Genomic DNA, 15,900 nt, shown 5'->3' with positions numbered 1-15,900 from the left:
GGTATACGCCTATAAATACGGTACTTGATCCCCTACTAACCAACAATAATTCTGGCTCCAACAGACTGGCTACAGTAAGTGCTCATGTGAAACACAGGTTAGTCCTGTCTATTTAAGAAGGTGCTCTTCACATCAACGTATTGTGTGTATAAAAAACACCTGTTCACAGGATCTCTTTGTTCCATTCAAACTTGACCATCAAGGCCAAGACCAAAGAGCTGTCAAATGACATCAAAATTGTAAACCTGGACAAGGCTACAATGAGCTACACAGAGCATCAGCGAGAAGCTTGGTGAGAAGAAGACAACTGTTGGAGCGATTTGTTTGCAAATGGAAGAAAGACAAAATAACTATCAAGAATCCTCGGTCTGGAGCTCCATGCAAGATTTAGCCTCGTCCATGCAAGATCATGAGAAAAGTAAGGGATCAGCCCAAAACTACATGGGGGGAGCTTGTGAATTATCTCTGCTAAAGGTACAGGCCAATTTTGCTGCATTGAGGGGCAAATGGATGGTTCCATGTATTGTAAACTCTTGGATGAGAACCTTTTTCCCTTAGCCAGAACACTGAAGATGGATGACAATGACCCAAAACATACTACCAAGGCAACAGAGGAGTGGCTCAAGAAGAAGCACATTAGGTCATGGAGTGGCCTAGCCAGTCTCCTTAATCCTATAGAAAATTTATGGAGGGACTTGCCAAGCAACAGCCAAGAAACCTCTATAAAGAAGAGTGGACCAAAATCCCTCCTGAGATGTGTGCAAACCTGGTCACCAACTACAAGAAACGTCTTACCTCTGTGCTGTTTATTCACCAAGTACTAAAGTCATGTTTTGTTTGGGGATCAAATACTTATTTTACTCACTGAACTGCTACTCAATTTATAAAATTTGTATCATGTGGTGTTTTTTTCTGGATTTTTGGTTAAAATTCTGTCTCTATCATTTAAAATACACCTATGATAAAAATGATTGTCCTTTTTATTTGTTTGTAAGTGAGCAAGCTTACAAGATCTGCAGGGGATCAAATAATTATTTCCCCCATGTTTTATATTTTTAATTACAGAGCCTCTTTGTAGTAGATATCTCCACATGTTAGTAAAAAGTATTGCATGTCAAATATTGTGGCGCTAAAGTTTTTATTATGTGTATCATTATTGTCAGATGGCAGCTCTTTGCATGCAATGTTGCTTTATTTCAGTTCAGTAAACCACATTCTGCTGCAGAATAAATACCGTATTTGTATTTTCACACCAATCATAATTCTTTATTTCTGTTTGTTCCTGGGTGACAAATTAGCACAGATGGGTGTAGGAGAAGGGAAGTCTATAGGTGAATGGTACGGACCAAACACAGTGGCTCAGGTCTTAAAGTAAGTATTTTTATCATTTTCTTACAGTAGGATATTTTCTCCCTGTAGCTAAACCACTTGTGGGCTTATAGATGAGAAGTGTGCAAACCGTTTATGTAGTGAGTAATATATGTCTATATATTGGGGGGGGGGGTGGGGGGTTAGCAACTTTACATCTATTAAATCTTCTGTCCTTGTTGTTTTAACGTTGGATAGTAAAACCCTTTTTTTTTTCTCCCCAGTAAATACCTTATACAGCCCACTTCCTGTTTCTTGTCTGGTCATTAGCCTAGGCTTGTGAAATCATGCACAGCTCTCTCTCTCTTGTGAGAGTTTGCCAGGAAGGGAGGAGGTAGGAGGCATAAGAAGGCCAATGAGAGCTGCAGAGCTGGAGGTTTGTGTAAATCCAGGAAGTGAACAGGCAGCAGCTTCAGCTGCCCACAGTTAAAAGGGCTGCAGCCAGACTTAGTGGAGGGAGATTTCTGTAGCATATTTGGCAAGTACAGAATCACAGTATATATAAAATAATATGCAAAGTGATTGGAGGGAAGCTTCAGAATGGCAAAGATGTTTTTATTACAAATTATGTGAGCAGACTTGGCGCGGCTTTTTATATTGTTTATTTTTCTTGTCATCACACGCTAGCCGCTGCCTATATTTGTAGTGTTGTGTTAGCGCGGTTTTTTAGTGTATATGTGAGCAGACTGCAGTTCCTCTTTAAATGGTTAAACTACCCTCATTTACAGACTGAAATTCATTCCTTTGATCTAAAACAACAGAAGATACAATGTTTCTCGTTATCTCCGCTAAGCGATGTTATGAAAAACTTGACAGGCTGCCTGTTTTCTTTTATTTGACAGCTGTGGGCTTGAGCAGAGAAGCAGAGAACTCTCTGCACTGAATCGGGAAAATGCTGTGTTAAGATCACGATCTTGATTCTTTATCGATTACTCGTGCAGCTCTACTATGTATTGGGGGGGGGGGGGAGTTGTCTATTTTTTTGTGGGGGGGGGGGGGGGACCTGTGTTAAAAAAAACCTGGAGACAGGGAATGCTCGTACGCCTAGGCTTTGCATATTATTAAACAACCATTTAATGTTTATATATTAGTAGTATGTGAATAGCTAAAATGTCACACAGAAAATGGTCCAGGAGCTTTCAACCTGCAAAAGTTAATAAACACATTGCACATGGACACAAGTCCAAGGCAGAGGTGTGAAAGGCCCGTACTTTTTTCTTTTACTGAAATTTTATTGAAAGTTTTCAATATAATGAGAGATAAAAGTGATACCAAAACAATGTATAAACATATAATCTCAATATTCTTTGTACAAACATTGCTCCTCAAGTATCAAATGACAGCAGCAACACTCCCCTACCGTCAATTAGTAAGGGTAAACTAAGCATCTGAGACATACAGATCGTTTAGTCACTAGAGATGCCAAAAGGACAACATCCAGGCAATTGAATCAATATCATGCAATCAAAGCCAAAGATGTCCTAGCATAAGGATATGAGCGGAAAGGCCTGGCGCAGAAAAAAGGGGGGGGGGGGTTGGAATAAGGGTAAAACTAAACACCCACAGTGTTCACCTGGAGCCTACAAAAGCTCAAAAAAGGCTGCATGTAAAGACAAGCAGCAGGAAGAAAAGAGAAAGGGGGAGATAAAGGGAAGGGAAATAGAGAGGGGGGGGGATATGGGTACCCCAGGGTTTTTTAAACTGCACCACTTTGGAACTTTTACAGCTCCAAGAATCTGGAGGTCATTTAAGAAGGTGGTATGGATGAGAGGAATTGGGTCAGTATCCAAAACATCTATAAGGGTCCATAAAGTTGCAGAGTTACCCACGTAGAGTTGAGCGATCTGGGCAGCTTTGTAATAATAAGCAATGTTGGGTACTCCCAACCCTCCCCTGACCTTTGGCGTGTACAGGAGGGATCTATTAAGCCACAGTATGACGTTACCCCGGATACATTTTAAGATATGGCGTTGTAAAATACGAATGACATGAGCGGGAATGGAGATAGAAAGAACCCTAAAAGAATACAGTACTTTGTGCAGGAGGGACATTTTGATGGCGTGAATATGACCTATCCATGAAATTTGAGGAATATCCCAATTATCCAGCAGGCATTTCAGAGAAGAAATGAGAGGGGGGTAATTGGCGGCATATAAAGAATGGAAAGAGGTAAGATGAACCCCCCAAATACGGTAGCGAGGACGTCTATTGCAATGGGAGTTGCGCACGCAAAGAATCCTTAAGAGAAACGGGCAAGGAAACGGTAAAGCTAATGATTTGGACGGATTGATATGGAGACCATAAAAGGTAGAAAAGTTGCCCATGAGGGAGATAAGATTTGGTAAAATAGTATGTGGAGAGGAGCCCAAAACAACTTTTTTAATCCTTATGCTGCCCAGTCTTAGTAATTAGATGAGGGATATTATATTCACTTGTTTTAGGCTGGGTTCACACTAAATACAGCTGCGGCTGACAACACGGGTCCAGTGTGTTCCTGTTCTCCGTGTCGTGGACCAATCTCACCTGAATTCGGACCTGAAATGGAGCCAAAACCACACAGGATACCTGCAGCCACTCCGATGATGTGTGAACCAGCTCCATAGAGAGTCTGTCACAATCTTCTGTCATGTAAAATGAGATGCAGAGAAAACCGCATCCAATTCGCACTCGTGTGAATCCAGCCTTAAACCTTTTTCACATTTCTTCAGTTCCTGGCCTAGGCCAAAATGATGTCATACATCCCAGGAGTCTTCATGGGCATTTTTGATTCTTTCATCTGGAGGAGGAGTTTCTCAGTTAAGCACATGCTTGAGCTAAGGGCAGATGAATTCCAGGAAGTAAATGCTAATTGAATCCTCTGCCCTTACTCAAGATGGCCAGAACTCGACAGGCCAGGGGGTGTTTTTCAAAGTTTTTGGTGCTCAAATACAGTTGGGTTCAGCTTTAGGATCAGGCAAGTTATTGCTGTACTCTACAGACTAACACAGATCCATATTAGTCTTATAAATGGGCCTTATTATCCTCCTGTATAAAAGACTATGTGAAAATAAAGTGAAGGAGTTGCTGCTACCAACCAACCCAATTTCAATTATCATTTTCTAGTGCAGAGTTGACAGTGAAAATGAGTTTCTGTGAGCTGTGCCTCAGGCTTGTCATTGCCTCTAGACCACAGGTGTCAAACACATGGCCCACGGGCCCGAATCTGGCCCTCCAGGCCATTTCATGTGGCCCTCGCACCTCTCCTGCAGCTGCAGGAGAGCTCCAGCCCTCCTCTGGTCCTACTCCAGACCCTTATGCCCCGTACACACGGTCGCTTTATGTGATGTAAAAAAACAAAATTTTTAAAAACGTCATTTTAAATCACTGTGTGGGGGGAAAACGTTGTTTTATGTCTTCTGAAAAACGACAAAAACAATTGAAGCATGCTTAAATTTTTTGTGTCGTTTTTCAAAACGTCGTTTTTTGTGTCCGACAAATGACCGTGTGTAGGCTAAAACAACGTTTTTAAACCCGCACATGCTCAGAAGCAAGTTAGGACGCGAGTTTGAATGGAACAGAGTGCCGTTGTACGTGCTGAACGTAACCGCGCTTTGCTAGAGCTTTTTGGAATCACATAAAACGTCGTTTTTTTCAATCACAAAAAACGACCGTCTGTACGCGGCATAACATTCTGCTTTCAAGCAATACATCCAGCTTCTTCCCAGCAGCAGCATAAGGAAAGGGGGCTGCACTGTGATGTAAGGGAGAGTGGGGGACCCAACTTCTGATGGTGGGGGGCTCTTGACATCTAAGATATGGGGAGGGGATACGCTGGACATCTAATCTTACAGACTCTTTTCAGGGCAGTCATAATGCTGATGCGGCCCATGAAATTGAGTTTGACACCCCTGATCTAGACTTTATAATATTATGTTATAAGAGTTATAAATACAACTAAGAGACTAATCATTTCCTCATGTTTCCAGGAAACTTGCTTTATTTGATGAATGGAATTCATTATCTGTTTATGTTTCAATGGATAACACTGTGGTCATTGAAGATATAAGTAAGTTCTGCTTTTTTGTTTTTAGGAAGTAACTTTTTAGTTTAAAGTAATCACCAGATAATGTTGTTGTAGCATCTGGTCACCCAGTGGGGTTTATTTAATATAGATTGTAAGCTCTAACGAGCAGGTTCCTCATTGGGGTGTTTTGTATTGTATTGAATTGTACTGTTTGTCCTAACACACTGCGCAAACTGTTGACACTATATCAATTCTGTATAGTAATAAAAGGAATTGTATTTAGGTGGGAGCGGCTTTTCATGTCTTTGCATTTTTTGGTTTTCAGTCTCCAATTTGTTTTTTTTTTTACTCCAATGTATTTTTGCTGAAAAAAATGTAATACAAAAGCCAAGAATGGCAGCTCCCATATATTTGTTTTCTTGGGCATGTTGGACATGCTTACCTTCAATTCTACAGGTTAATGGGTTAAACTCTCACCTACTGATTTGGTACTGTGCTTCATCAGCTCACCTAGGGGCAACAAACTGGGGGTGTTACAACGGGAAATCAACCACTATCTGTGAGGAATATCTGGTGAAGATGGAGGCTGTAGTTATCATTGGTGACAACAGCTGTTGCAGGGTGACATTATTTTAAAAGGCCAATTCACTCTCTAGTCTAGTGTTTATGTGAAAATGGGGTAGAGGTGAAGGTGTGGCTATAGCAGCCCTAGAGAAGTCTGTTTGCTATTGATGGATGGAGTTTTCATTAATCAATACCTGTCAGATGAAGTTAACAAAATACAGAACTTTACTATCTGAAAAGTAAAAAAAAAGTTTCATGGTTGCTCATGAATATAACAAGTGGCGTGATAAACTTCTGAGGATATATATCTGGGGTGGGTAGCAATGAGACAGCTTGGCTTCACTGCCTATTGCATCATTCACCTGAAGCAAGCACGTAGTTAGTCTGAAAGGTCTGAACTCACATCCTGAATACATTATTCAGGTCAGCAACTTACTAGGTAATGACACCAAGATCAGGATGGAAGCCACACATTTCAGAACAAGTAAGTATTTACAGATCCCATCTTTCTATCCTCAGAGTTCATAAAGTGAATATGTATTTTCACTTTATGAACTCAATGGATCTCTTGTTTCCCTTCCCAATAGGAGATGGCAGAAATAATCGGGTTGCCATGGCTCACTCCTGCACAAGGGCCATTGTTATTTTCCACCATAGTCCAGCTAGTGACCTTATTGCTTTTATATACTGTATGCAGTAGTATTCTTGTTGCTAAATAACTGTACATAATACTGAAAAGTCCTCTCAGAATATCCTGTGTAACAGTACAAGGCTTTATGTCCTTAACCAAAGGCAGGGGTTGACAATTTAGAACATCTCAGGCACAGCTGAGTGAGTCAGTCAGAGATAAACACGCACAACTGTAACCTTAAGGCCGCGTATACACGGTCGGACAAAACCGATGAGAATGGACCGAGGTTCAGTTTCATCGGTCCAAACCGACCGTGTGTATAGCCCATCGGTCTGTTGTCCTTCGGTCCAAAATTGTAAAACATGCTTCAAAACCGAACCGATGGCCCGCTGCCTGATCGGTCCAAACCGATGGTTAGTACAGAAAGCATCGGTTCAAAACCCACGCATGCTCAGAATCAAGTCGACGCATGCTTGGAAGCATTGAACTTCGTTTTATTCAGCACGTTGTGTGTTTGACGTCACGCGTTCTGACCCGATCGGTTTTTGGAACGATGGTGTGTACACACATCAGACCATCAGGCCACTTCAGCGGTGAACCGATGGAAATGGCCCGTCGGACCATTCTCATCGGTTTGGAACGACCGTGTGTACGCGGCCTAAGTGTTACAAGGTCAATATCCTCTGCCTTATGTTCTTATAAGATTGTTATTCTTTGACCTCATTTTCTTTTTAGCGTGATGTACCTTATGTGTTGTATGCAGTAAATGTCTACTGATGAATGTTTAAATTCTCTTGGTACAGGGAAAATGTGCCGCCATCACCCTTACAATTGGAGCACGGCGCAAAGCAGTTCTCACACTCACCAAAGTGCTTGGAGCAGATGTAGAGACACTTCAGAGCAGACGTCAGCATGGAGGCCACTTCTGCTTATTGTCCCTCTGCGCCTAGGAATCAACCACATCAATCCTGTTTATATAGATGCTTTTAAAGTAAGGTGTTTTTATTTTATTATTTTTTTTTTTCACTTTGTTAAATCTAGATCAATAGAAATAGGTCCCTGAGATACCCTGGTTCACCAATGCTGCAGTTGAATTTTCTACCTTTTGGGGATTGATTTACTAAAAGAGTAGAGCACGTTCATGTGCAAGCTAAAATCCTGATCGTTCTGTGTTTTTTTTTTTTTTTTATTTCCTTGCAAAAGATTGGGTATTATCGGCAAAAGTGAACTTTTACCACATTCACTAAAGTAGGTGAAAATTCACTTTTCAAAGTGAACCTTCACCTATTGCACCTCGTAATCCTTCTTACAAATATTATGAATTATGAATTAGGTTCTCTGAATCATTATTCTAATGAATATTGGTAACTCTGCTGCTCATCAGTGTTACATGTATTTGGTTCTTACAGCTTCTAGGTGTGCTCTTTCATCTTCTTGAGAATCTAGGATGATGGCGTTATGTCTAAATAACTATTTGAGAAACATTCCACATTTGGAGCTTGTTTCATCTAATGTTTTAAACACAAATTAGAACCTTCTTTTAAAGCATGACAAATGAAATATTCGATCTATAAATATGACGTGACTGCGCTTTGTTTTAACCCACTTTTTAAAATTACTCTGTCGCTTTAACAACAGCCAGAAAATGTGGTGGAGGTGGAGATTTCATTGCCTTCGCTCTGTCTGAATGCCATGCTGGACTAATTGGGAAAAATTATGACTTGCTTGCAATTTTAAAACTTGTCCATTTCTATGATGGGCTGCCTTACTGGTCAGTAGAAAGTATTTAGCAGGTGATCAAACTTTTGACACTACAAGAAAGTGCCAGAACTTTGCCCACATACAATGGTTGTAGATAACTGCATTTTATATCTGTTTGCAGCTCTGTCATTTTAAAGTGAATCTGTGCTAAACTTGTAAACTGAAGCATGATGTTCCTTACAGGAACCTAGAAGTCTCTGCATATATTTATGAAAATGTTTAGGCTGTGTTGGTAGCCATTAATTCTGGAATGCCCCAGAATGTAGTTTTCACATTTAGCAGAAGTAGATTTAATAGACGAAGGAGACAGTGGACCCATTATGGAAGTTCCAGTTCTCTGGAGTTCACCTTTTAGGTGCTTCCTGGCCCTTATCCTGTGTACACACGACCGTTATTCATGTCATGCAAAAAAAACGACATTTTTCTTGACGTGAGTTGTCATGATTCCTCTCAAGCCTGCCTTGCATACAGACGTTTGTGAAAAAAATGCTTGAGCAAAGCGCGGTGACGTACGACGGCACTATAAAGGGGAAGTTCCATTCGAATGGCGCCATCCTTTGGGCTGCTTTTGCTAATTTCCCCGTCTCATAACTTGCTTCTGAGCATGCACATTTTTTCCCCCCTTGTAAAAGCGTACACACGACCGTTTTTTCACGACGTGAAAAACGACGAGAAAAAATAGAGCAGGTTCTGAAAAAAATTTGGCCCATTTTTCTCATTGAGAAAAATGCTATGGAGCATACACAGGACCGTTTTCCACAACCAATTAAAAAAATGGCATTTTTCTCGTCATGAAAAACGGTCGTGTGTACGCGGCATTATAGTTGGCTGACTGGTGTCTTTGTATAGCATTATGTTTCCACATTTGTCGCTATCCAAAAGATGGCAAACAGAAAATGTTTAATAGAAAGTAAATCTTGCAAAGTACATAATGGCCACTTCTCTTTCCTTTTCTTTACAGGAATGTTTTAAAATGCCCCAGTCATTAGGAGCTTTAGGTGGAAAACCAAACAATGCCTATTATTTCATAGGTTTTTCAGGTAAGCTTGTTATCCAGCGCTGACTATACAAGGGAATGTATAGTAATAAAGGGAATGTGTATATTTGTACAGATTTTTAAACATGCATCAGATTTGTTTTTGAACACAAGGAAATTATTTAATGCAGAATTATGATTAACTTTAATGCTTTTCCTAAAGCTATGTGTGCTTTCTCGATATCTTTATTATGCTATACATATTTTTATATTGCTAATTATTGATGAATATTTTTATGCTATTACTATCAATATCTAATGCCGCGTACCCATCATCACTATGTGATGAAAAAAACTATGTTTTTAAAAACGTCACTTTAAATGACCGTGTGTGGGGGAAAACGTTGTTTTATGTCTTGTGAAAAACGACAAAAAAAATTTGAAGCATGCTTCAATTTTATGTGTCGTTTTTCAAAACGTCGTTTTTTACTTCACAGAAATTGACCGTGTGTAGCAAAAAACGACATTTAAAACAACGTTTTTACACCCACGCATGCCCAGAAGCTAGTTATGAAGCGAGCTTCAATGAAAAAACGTGGTGAACGTAACCTCGCTTTGCTAGAGCATTGTGAAAAAACGATGGTGCGTAGGCAACTTCGTCTTTGAAAATTGAAGTTTCAAAAACGTCATTTTTTACTTCACAGAAAATTACGTTTTTTTTCATCACATAAAGTGATGGTGTGTACGCGGCATAAGGCCAAAACCCTTTTTTTAAGATTTGAATTGATTTGAAAGAGATTAGAACACATGCCAAGTTTTTTTATTGCTGGCTCTTTACCCTATTTGTCATGGTGTCACCAAGAGAGAACATTTGAATTTTTGAGTTACTAACACAGCAGGAATTCAAAGTAAAACCTTTCAATAAGGTCACTATTTCTGTTAACAACTGTATAAGGGAGGAGTTTGAATAGATTTACTCTTTACTCTATACACTTACGGGGACAGGAAGTAAAATGGAATATCGTATATAGGATATAGATGGCTAATAAACCTAACAAGAGTTATAACCCTCCCAACTGGTTATAAAGTCAAATTTTTTTTTACCTTAATGAATTCCCTGCATTAAGGTAAAAAATACCCCCTTGCCTGTTCCTTTCCCCTTCAGAACTTACCATTTGCCGTTTCTCAATCCTGAGCTGTGTCCATCTGTAGCAACGCTGGTCTCTCTTCCTCTTCTCACAGAACAGTTTGAGAGCAGCATCTTTGGAGCACAGCGGCTTTACCGCTGGCAAAGCGCTGCTGCAGCGGCGCTTTGCGGGTGGTTTTGTCACGTAGTCCATAGCCCTGTTTAAGGTTCAACTCCAGCAACTTTTAGTTCTACAGGGCTTTCCCTTACCTCTTGGCAGGTGGGGAGTAAAAGAAAAGTAAGTACAGTAGGTGTTTGTGATATTGTGCTTTTAGCACGACAGCGTCGCGCTGATACTCGGCGACATGGTGCCGAGATCTCGCTGACATCTTGCACTCACTGGAATAGTGACAGCACATCCCAGCAAGCGCGTCATAGAAGCGACGGGAGATCCGACTTGGATTCCCGCCAATTCTACACGTGTGCGGCGTTTGTTATGAATCCTGAAGGGGAAGTCCCCGCCGGATTTTAAATAAAAATCCGGCATGGGTCCCCCCTCAGGAGCATACCGGGCCCTTAGGTCTGTTATGGGTTGTAAGGAGAGCCCCCCTACGCCGAAAAAACGGCGTAGGGGGTCCCCCTACGATCCATACCAGACCCATATCCAAAGCACGCTACCCGGCCAGCCAGGAAGGGAGTGGGGACGAGCGAGCGCCCCCCCCCCTCCTGAGCCGTACCAGGCTGCATGCCCTCAACATGGGGGGGTTGGGTGCTCTGGGGCAGGGGGGCGCACTGCGGCCCCCCCACCTCAGAGCACCCTGTCCCCATGTTGATGAGGACAGGGCCCCTTCCCGACAACCCTGGCCGTTGGTTGTCGGGGTATGCGGGCGGGAGGCTTATCGGAATCTGGGAGCCCCCTTTAATAAGGGGGCCCCCAGATACCGGCCCCCCACCCTAAGTGAATGAGTATGGGGTACATCGTACCCCTACCCATTCACCTGCAAGAAAAGTGGTAAAAACACAAATAAACCACACAGTGTATTAAAATATTTTATTTTTCTGCTCCGGAGGCCCCCCCTGTCTTCTTTATTAGCTCTTTTACCAGGGGGAGCTTCTTCTTTGACGTCTTCGGGTGGGTGGGGGCCGCCGTCTGGTAGGTACCCTGGTAGGGTAGGTATCACATGGGTAGGTACAGAGCATGATGGGACTGTGAGGCCTATATAGGTCCGATGCAAGGCGCGCATCCGTCATTTCAGCGAGGAGGACCGGCGAGTCAACATCGGGAGAAGAAGAGAAGTGAAGAACATGACGTCACAGCGCGGAAGAAGGGACCGGACTGCGAGACGAAGAACCGGGGTGCGACGAGTCAACAGCGGAGAGCGGCGAGACCCCCCGGATAGCGGAGAAGACCCGTCGGGATAGCGGAAGAAGAAGAGCCCCGCCGAAGACGCCGGAGGAAACCCGCCGGGGGGGTGGGGGCTTTTTTAAAAGCCACCCCCCCCCGGCGGTGGAAGAGAACCAGACGGCGGCCCCCACCCACCCGAAGACGTCAAAGAAGAAGCTCCCCCTGGTAAAAGAGCTAATAAAGAAGACAGGGGGGGCCTCCGGAGCAGAAAAATAAAATATTTTAATACACTGTGTGGTTTATTTGTGTTTTTACCACTTTTCTTGCAGGTGAATGGGTAGGGGTACGATGTACCCCATACTCATTCACTTAGGGTGGGGGGCCGGTATCTGGGGGCCCCCTTATTAAAGGGGGCTCCCAGATTCCGATAAGCCTCCCGCCCGCATACCCCGACAACCAACGGCCAGGGTTGTCGGGAAGGGGCCCTGTCCTCATCAACATGGGGACAGGGTGCTCTGAGGTGGGGGGGCCGCAGTGCGCCCCCCTGCCCCAGAGCACCCAACCCCCCCATGTTGAGGGCATGCAGCCTGGTACGGCTCAGGAGGGGGGGGGGGCGCTCGCTCGTCCCCACTCCCTTCCTGGCTGGCCGGGTAGCGTGCTTTGGATACGGGTCTGGTATGGATTGTAGGGGGACCCCCTACGCCGTTTTTTCGGCGTAGGGGGGCTCTCCTTACAACCCATAACAGACCTAAGGGCCCGGTATGCTCCTGAGGGGGGACCCATGCCGGATTTTTATTTAAAATCCGGCGGGGACTTCCCCCTCAGGATTCATAACAAACGCCGCACACGTGTAGAATTGGCGGGAATCCAAGTCGGATCTCCCGTCGCTTCTATGACGGCTCTGTCTCCATCGCGGCAAGCCAGCTCGGCGCTGGCTCCCGCGATGGGGCTCGTAGGTGCTCAATCTCGCCGAGAAAGAGAGCGAGATTGACACAAAATCGGGTTCACCTACTGTATGTTCATCTGGGGAGGGCTGCAATAGGGTGAACCTGTTGTTCTGTAGTGTGTTGGGGTTCCCTCTGTGTGTCCCCAAAGGCAGTTCTACACTAAGGGCCCTACTAACTTGTATGGACTGTCAATTGGGGACATTGCCAGCAGTAGGTTTCTTAAAGTGGAGGTTCCATCAAAAAAAATGTTTTGCTTTTAAGTGTAGATTACACCTAAAAAAAAAAAAAATGCCTGTTGCTTTGCGGTCCCACGAAATCTGCCTTCTTATCCCCTGAGGATCCAGATGTCAGCTCCCTCCGCTCTCGTCGCTAATGCTCCTGGGAAATGTAGTCACATGATGCCGTGCGCCTACCCTGTGCAACACAAGTGGTTGAAGGCGCTGCGGGACGGGCGGCGCTTTACTATTCGTCTATCGAAAAATCCAGGAAGTAATTGCTTGTGAGATTCATAATGCCCACAAGCAAAATTGCATCCATCGGAACAACGAAATATAAAGTGTTCTTTGCTGAGAATCTGCGTAACGGCGGCGCATTTAGACATAGTAAGTGACACTATGTATACAGCCAAAACGAGTAATGAACGGACATACTTTTAAAAAATGCAAAATGTAGGGGAAACCCCGCTTTAATCTAGCAAACAAATTGTGGATTATGTTTCAGCCTGAAGTGTGTGTGTGTAAGTGTAATAAATAAATAAATAAAAAATATTATATATATATAAAATATTTAAATATTCAAAGATGTCTTCACTGTTTCCTTGTAAAGGGGATGAACTAATTTACCTGGATCCCCACACAACGCAGACCTTTGTGGACACAGACGAAACTGGCACGGTGCAGGATCAGACATATCACTGCCAAAAAAATCCTAACAGGATGAAGATTTTGAATCTGGACCCCTCGGTGGCATTAGTATGTAGTAAATTCAATTAAAAAAGATACATTGTAATCGATATAAAGTATTTCTGTGCATTTCATCCCCCTCATTCATTATTGTAGCTCAAAATCTGTAGTAGCTGTGTATGACAACCAATCTATTTTGTAGCAAATGTTTTTTGTGTATAGTCTGTCTCACCACTTCTGTTTATTGCCTTTCTGTGTTACAAAACTGATAAATGTCCCTCATGGGGTTCTGGTACTCGGGGACCATGTGATCCTTGACAAGGCTGTAGGTCCCTGGTGCCCAACCTGCGACCCGTTTGGCAATGTTTGTGTGGCCTTTCACTTGGATCCCCTACAGAAACTAATCTGTGTTTCCCTTTTGTCCTATTATAGTAGCGATTTCTAGCAGTCTCGTATAAAATGTCTTCTGTCCATGACTATCTCCTGAAGCATACCCCCAAGTCTCCAACAACTCCTGTTGTTCACATGTTCACAGTCTCTGACTGTCTCCTGTAGTATGTCCACAGTGTCTAACCATCTCTTGTATCATGTATGCAGTCCCTGGCCATCTCCTGTATCCTGTCTGCAGTCCCTGGCCATCTCCTGTATCCTGTCTGCAGTCTCTGACCATATCTTGTACCATGTCCACAATCTCTATCACCTGTACCATGTCTGCAATCTCTGACCATGTCCTGTACCATGTCTGCAATCTCTGACCATGTCCTGTACCATGTCTGCAATCTCTGACCCTCTCCTGTACCATGTCTGCAGTCTCTGCCCATCTCCTGTACCATGTCTGCAGTCTCTGCCCATCTCCTGTACCATGTCTGCAGTCTCTGCCCATCTCCTGTACCATGTCTGCAGTCTCTGCCCATCTCCTGTACCATGTCTGCAATCTCTGCCCATCTCCTTTTCCATGTCTGCAGTCTCTGACCATCTCATGTATCGTGTCCACAGTCTCTGGCCATCTCCTGTATCATCTCTGCAGTCTCTGACCATCTCCTGTATGTCTGCTTTTTGGATAGCATGGGGAAGGGTTATCACCCCTTTACCATTTTGTTTTGCTGTCTGTGCCCATGTTCAGAAGATTTCACCTCACTTTCTGTCCCAATGACAATTGGATTTAGAAAATTTAGGGTTATTAGAGAAACAAGGATTGGTGATAAAGCATCAGTGGTGACACCTTTTTCCCATATTAACTCTTACAGTAGAGAATTTCCCTTCCCAGGGGTAGATTTCCTCTCACTTCCAGTTGTCTCCCTCCGTTTGTAAGTAGGAGTCATTTGTAAGTCGGATGTTTGTAACTAGGGGACCCCTTGAACCATGTCATCATATCTATTCCCTGATCATATCTTGCATCGTGTCCACAGTCTCCAACCATCTCCTGTATCATGCCCTTAGTCTTTGATTATATGCTATTGTGTGTCTGCTGCCTCTGATAATGAATGTTCAGGGAATTTTATGTGAAACCCGTTGGTAATGTGGGAGATCCACTTGAGGCCCATCGTATCAAGCTGGTTGACCGTCATTGCTTTAGGTCATCAGAGGCTTAAAGCGGTGGTTCCCCTAAAAATAAAGTTTTGACATTGCATTTGCTATAATAATTACAGTTAGAATCGGCTGGTTTTATGTAAAAAATACCTCCGTACGTAGCGTTTGTATTATTCGTTCCCACCGCCACTTCCGGGTACGATGCTGGCGGTGGGCGTTCCTAATTGATGGACAGGCATCCGACCGACGCATCCATCGCGTCACGAGATGCCGAAAGAAGCCGAACGTCGGTGCGGCTCTATACGGCGCATGCGCAACGACGTTCGGCTTCTTTCGGCATCTCGTGACGCGATGGATGCGTCGGTCGGATGCCTGTCCATCAATAAGGAACGCCCACCGCCAGCATCGTACCCGGAAGTGGCGGTGGGAACGAATAATACAAACGCTACGTACGGAGGTATTTTTTACATAAAACCAGCCGATTCTAACTGTAATTATTATAGCAAATGCAATGTCAAAACTTTATTTTTAGGGGAACTACCCCTTTAAGAGCAGCAGTTATTTATTCATGGTAGGAAAATGTATTACTTTTTATTAATTAATGTGATTAGGTAATGCTGCCATGTTTCTGATTTATTTAGATGAAGTATAAATGTTAATAAGTTACTGCTGTGTTTGATGAAGAAGACACAAGAACAGAGCTCTTTACTCTTCTTCCAGCTCACTCCACTGGAGTGAGACCTTTAC

The 15,900-nt window shown here is 43.3% G+C and overlaps 1 protein-coding gene across 1 annotated transcript in view; it reads left to right on the top strand.

The window, feature by feature from the left end:
- Positions 1 to 15,900, top strand: part of ATG4A (autophagy related 4A cysteine peptidase) — a 35,224-nt gene that overhangs the window by 15,721 nt on the left and 3,603 nt on the right. The window contains exons 6-10 of the mRNA XM_040323907.1: positions 1,299 to 1,371; positions 5,334 to 5,413; positions 7,370 to 7,557; positions 9,289 to 9,367; positions 13,547 to 13,692. Coding sequence (XP_040179841.1) covers positions 1,299 to 1,371; positions 5,334 to 5,413; positions 7,370 to 7,557; positions 9,289 to 9,367; positions 13,547 to 13,692 — 566 coding nt within the window. The remainder of the gene's footprint in view (positions 1 to 1,298; positions 1,372 to 5,333; positions 5,414 to 7,369; positions 7,558 to 9,288; positions 9,368 to 13,546; positions 13,693 to 15,900) is intronic.

This window comes from Rana temporaria, chromosome 9 (assembly GCF_905171775.1).
Source record: "Rana temporaria chromosome 9, aRanTem1.1, whole genome shotgun sequence".
Classification (NCBI taxonomy): Eukaryota; Metazoa; Chordata; class Amphibia; order Anura; family Ranidae; genus Rana; species Rana temporaria.
Note: the sequence above shows the minus strand (reverse complement) of the source record. Positions and strands in the feature narration are given on the sequence as shown.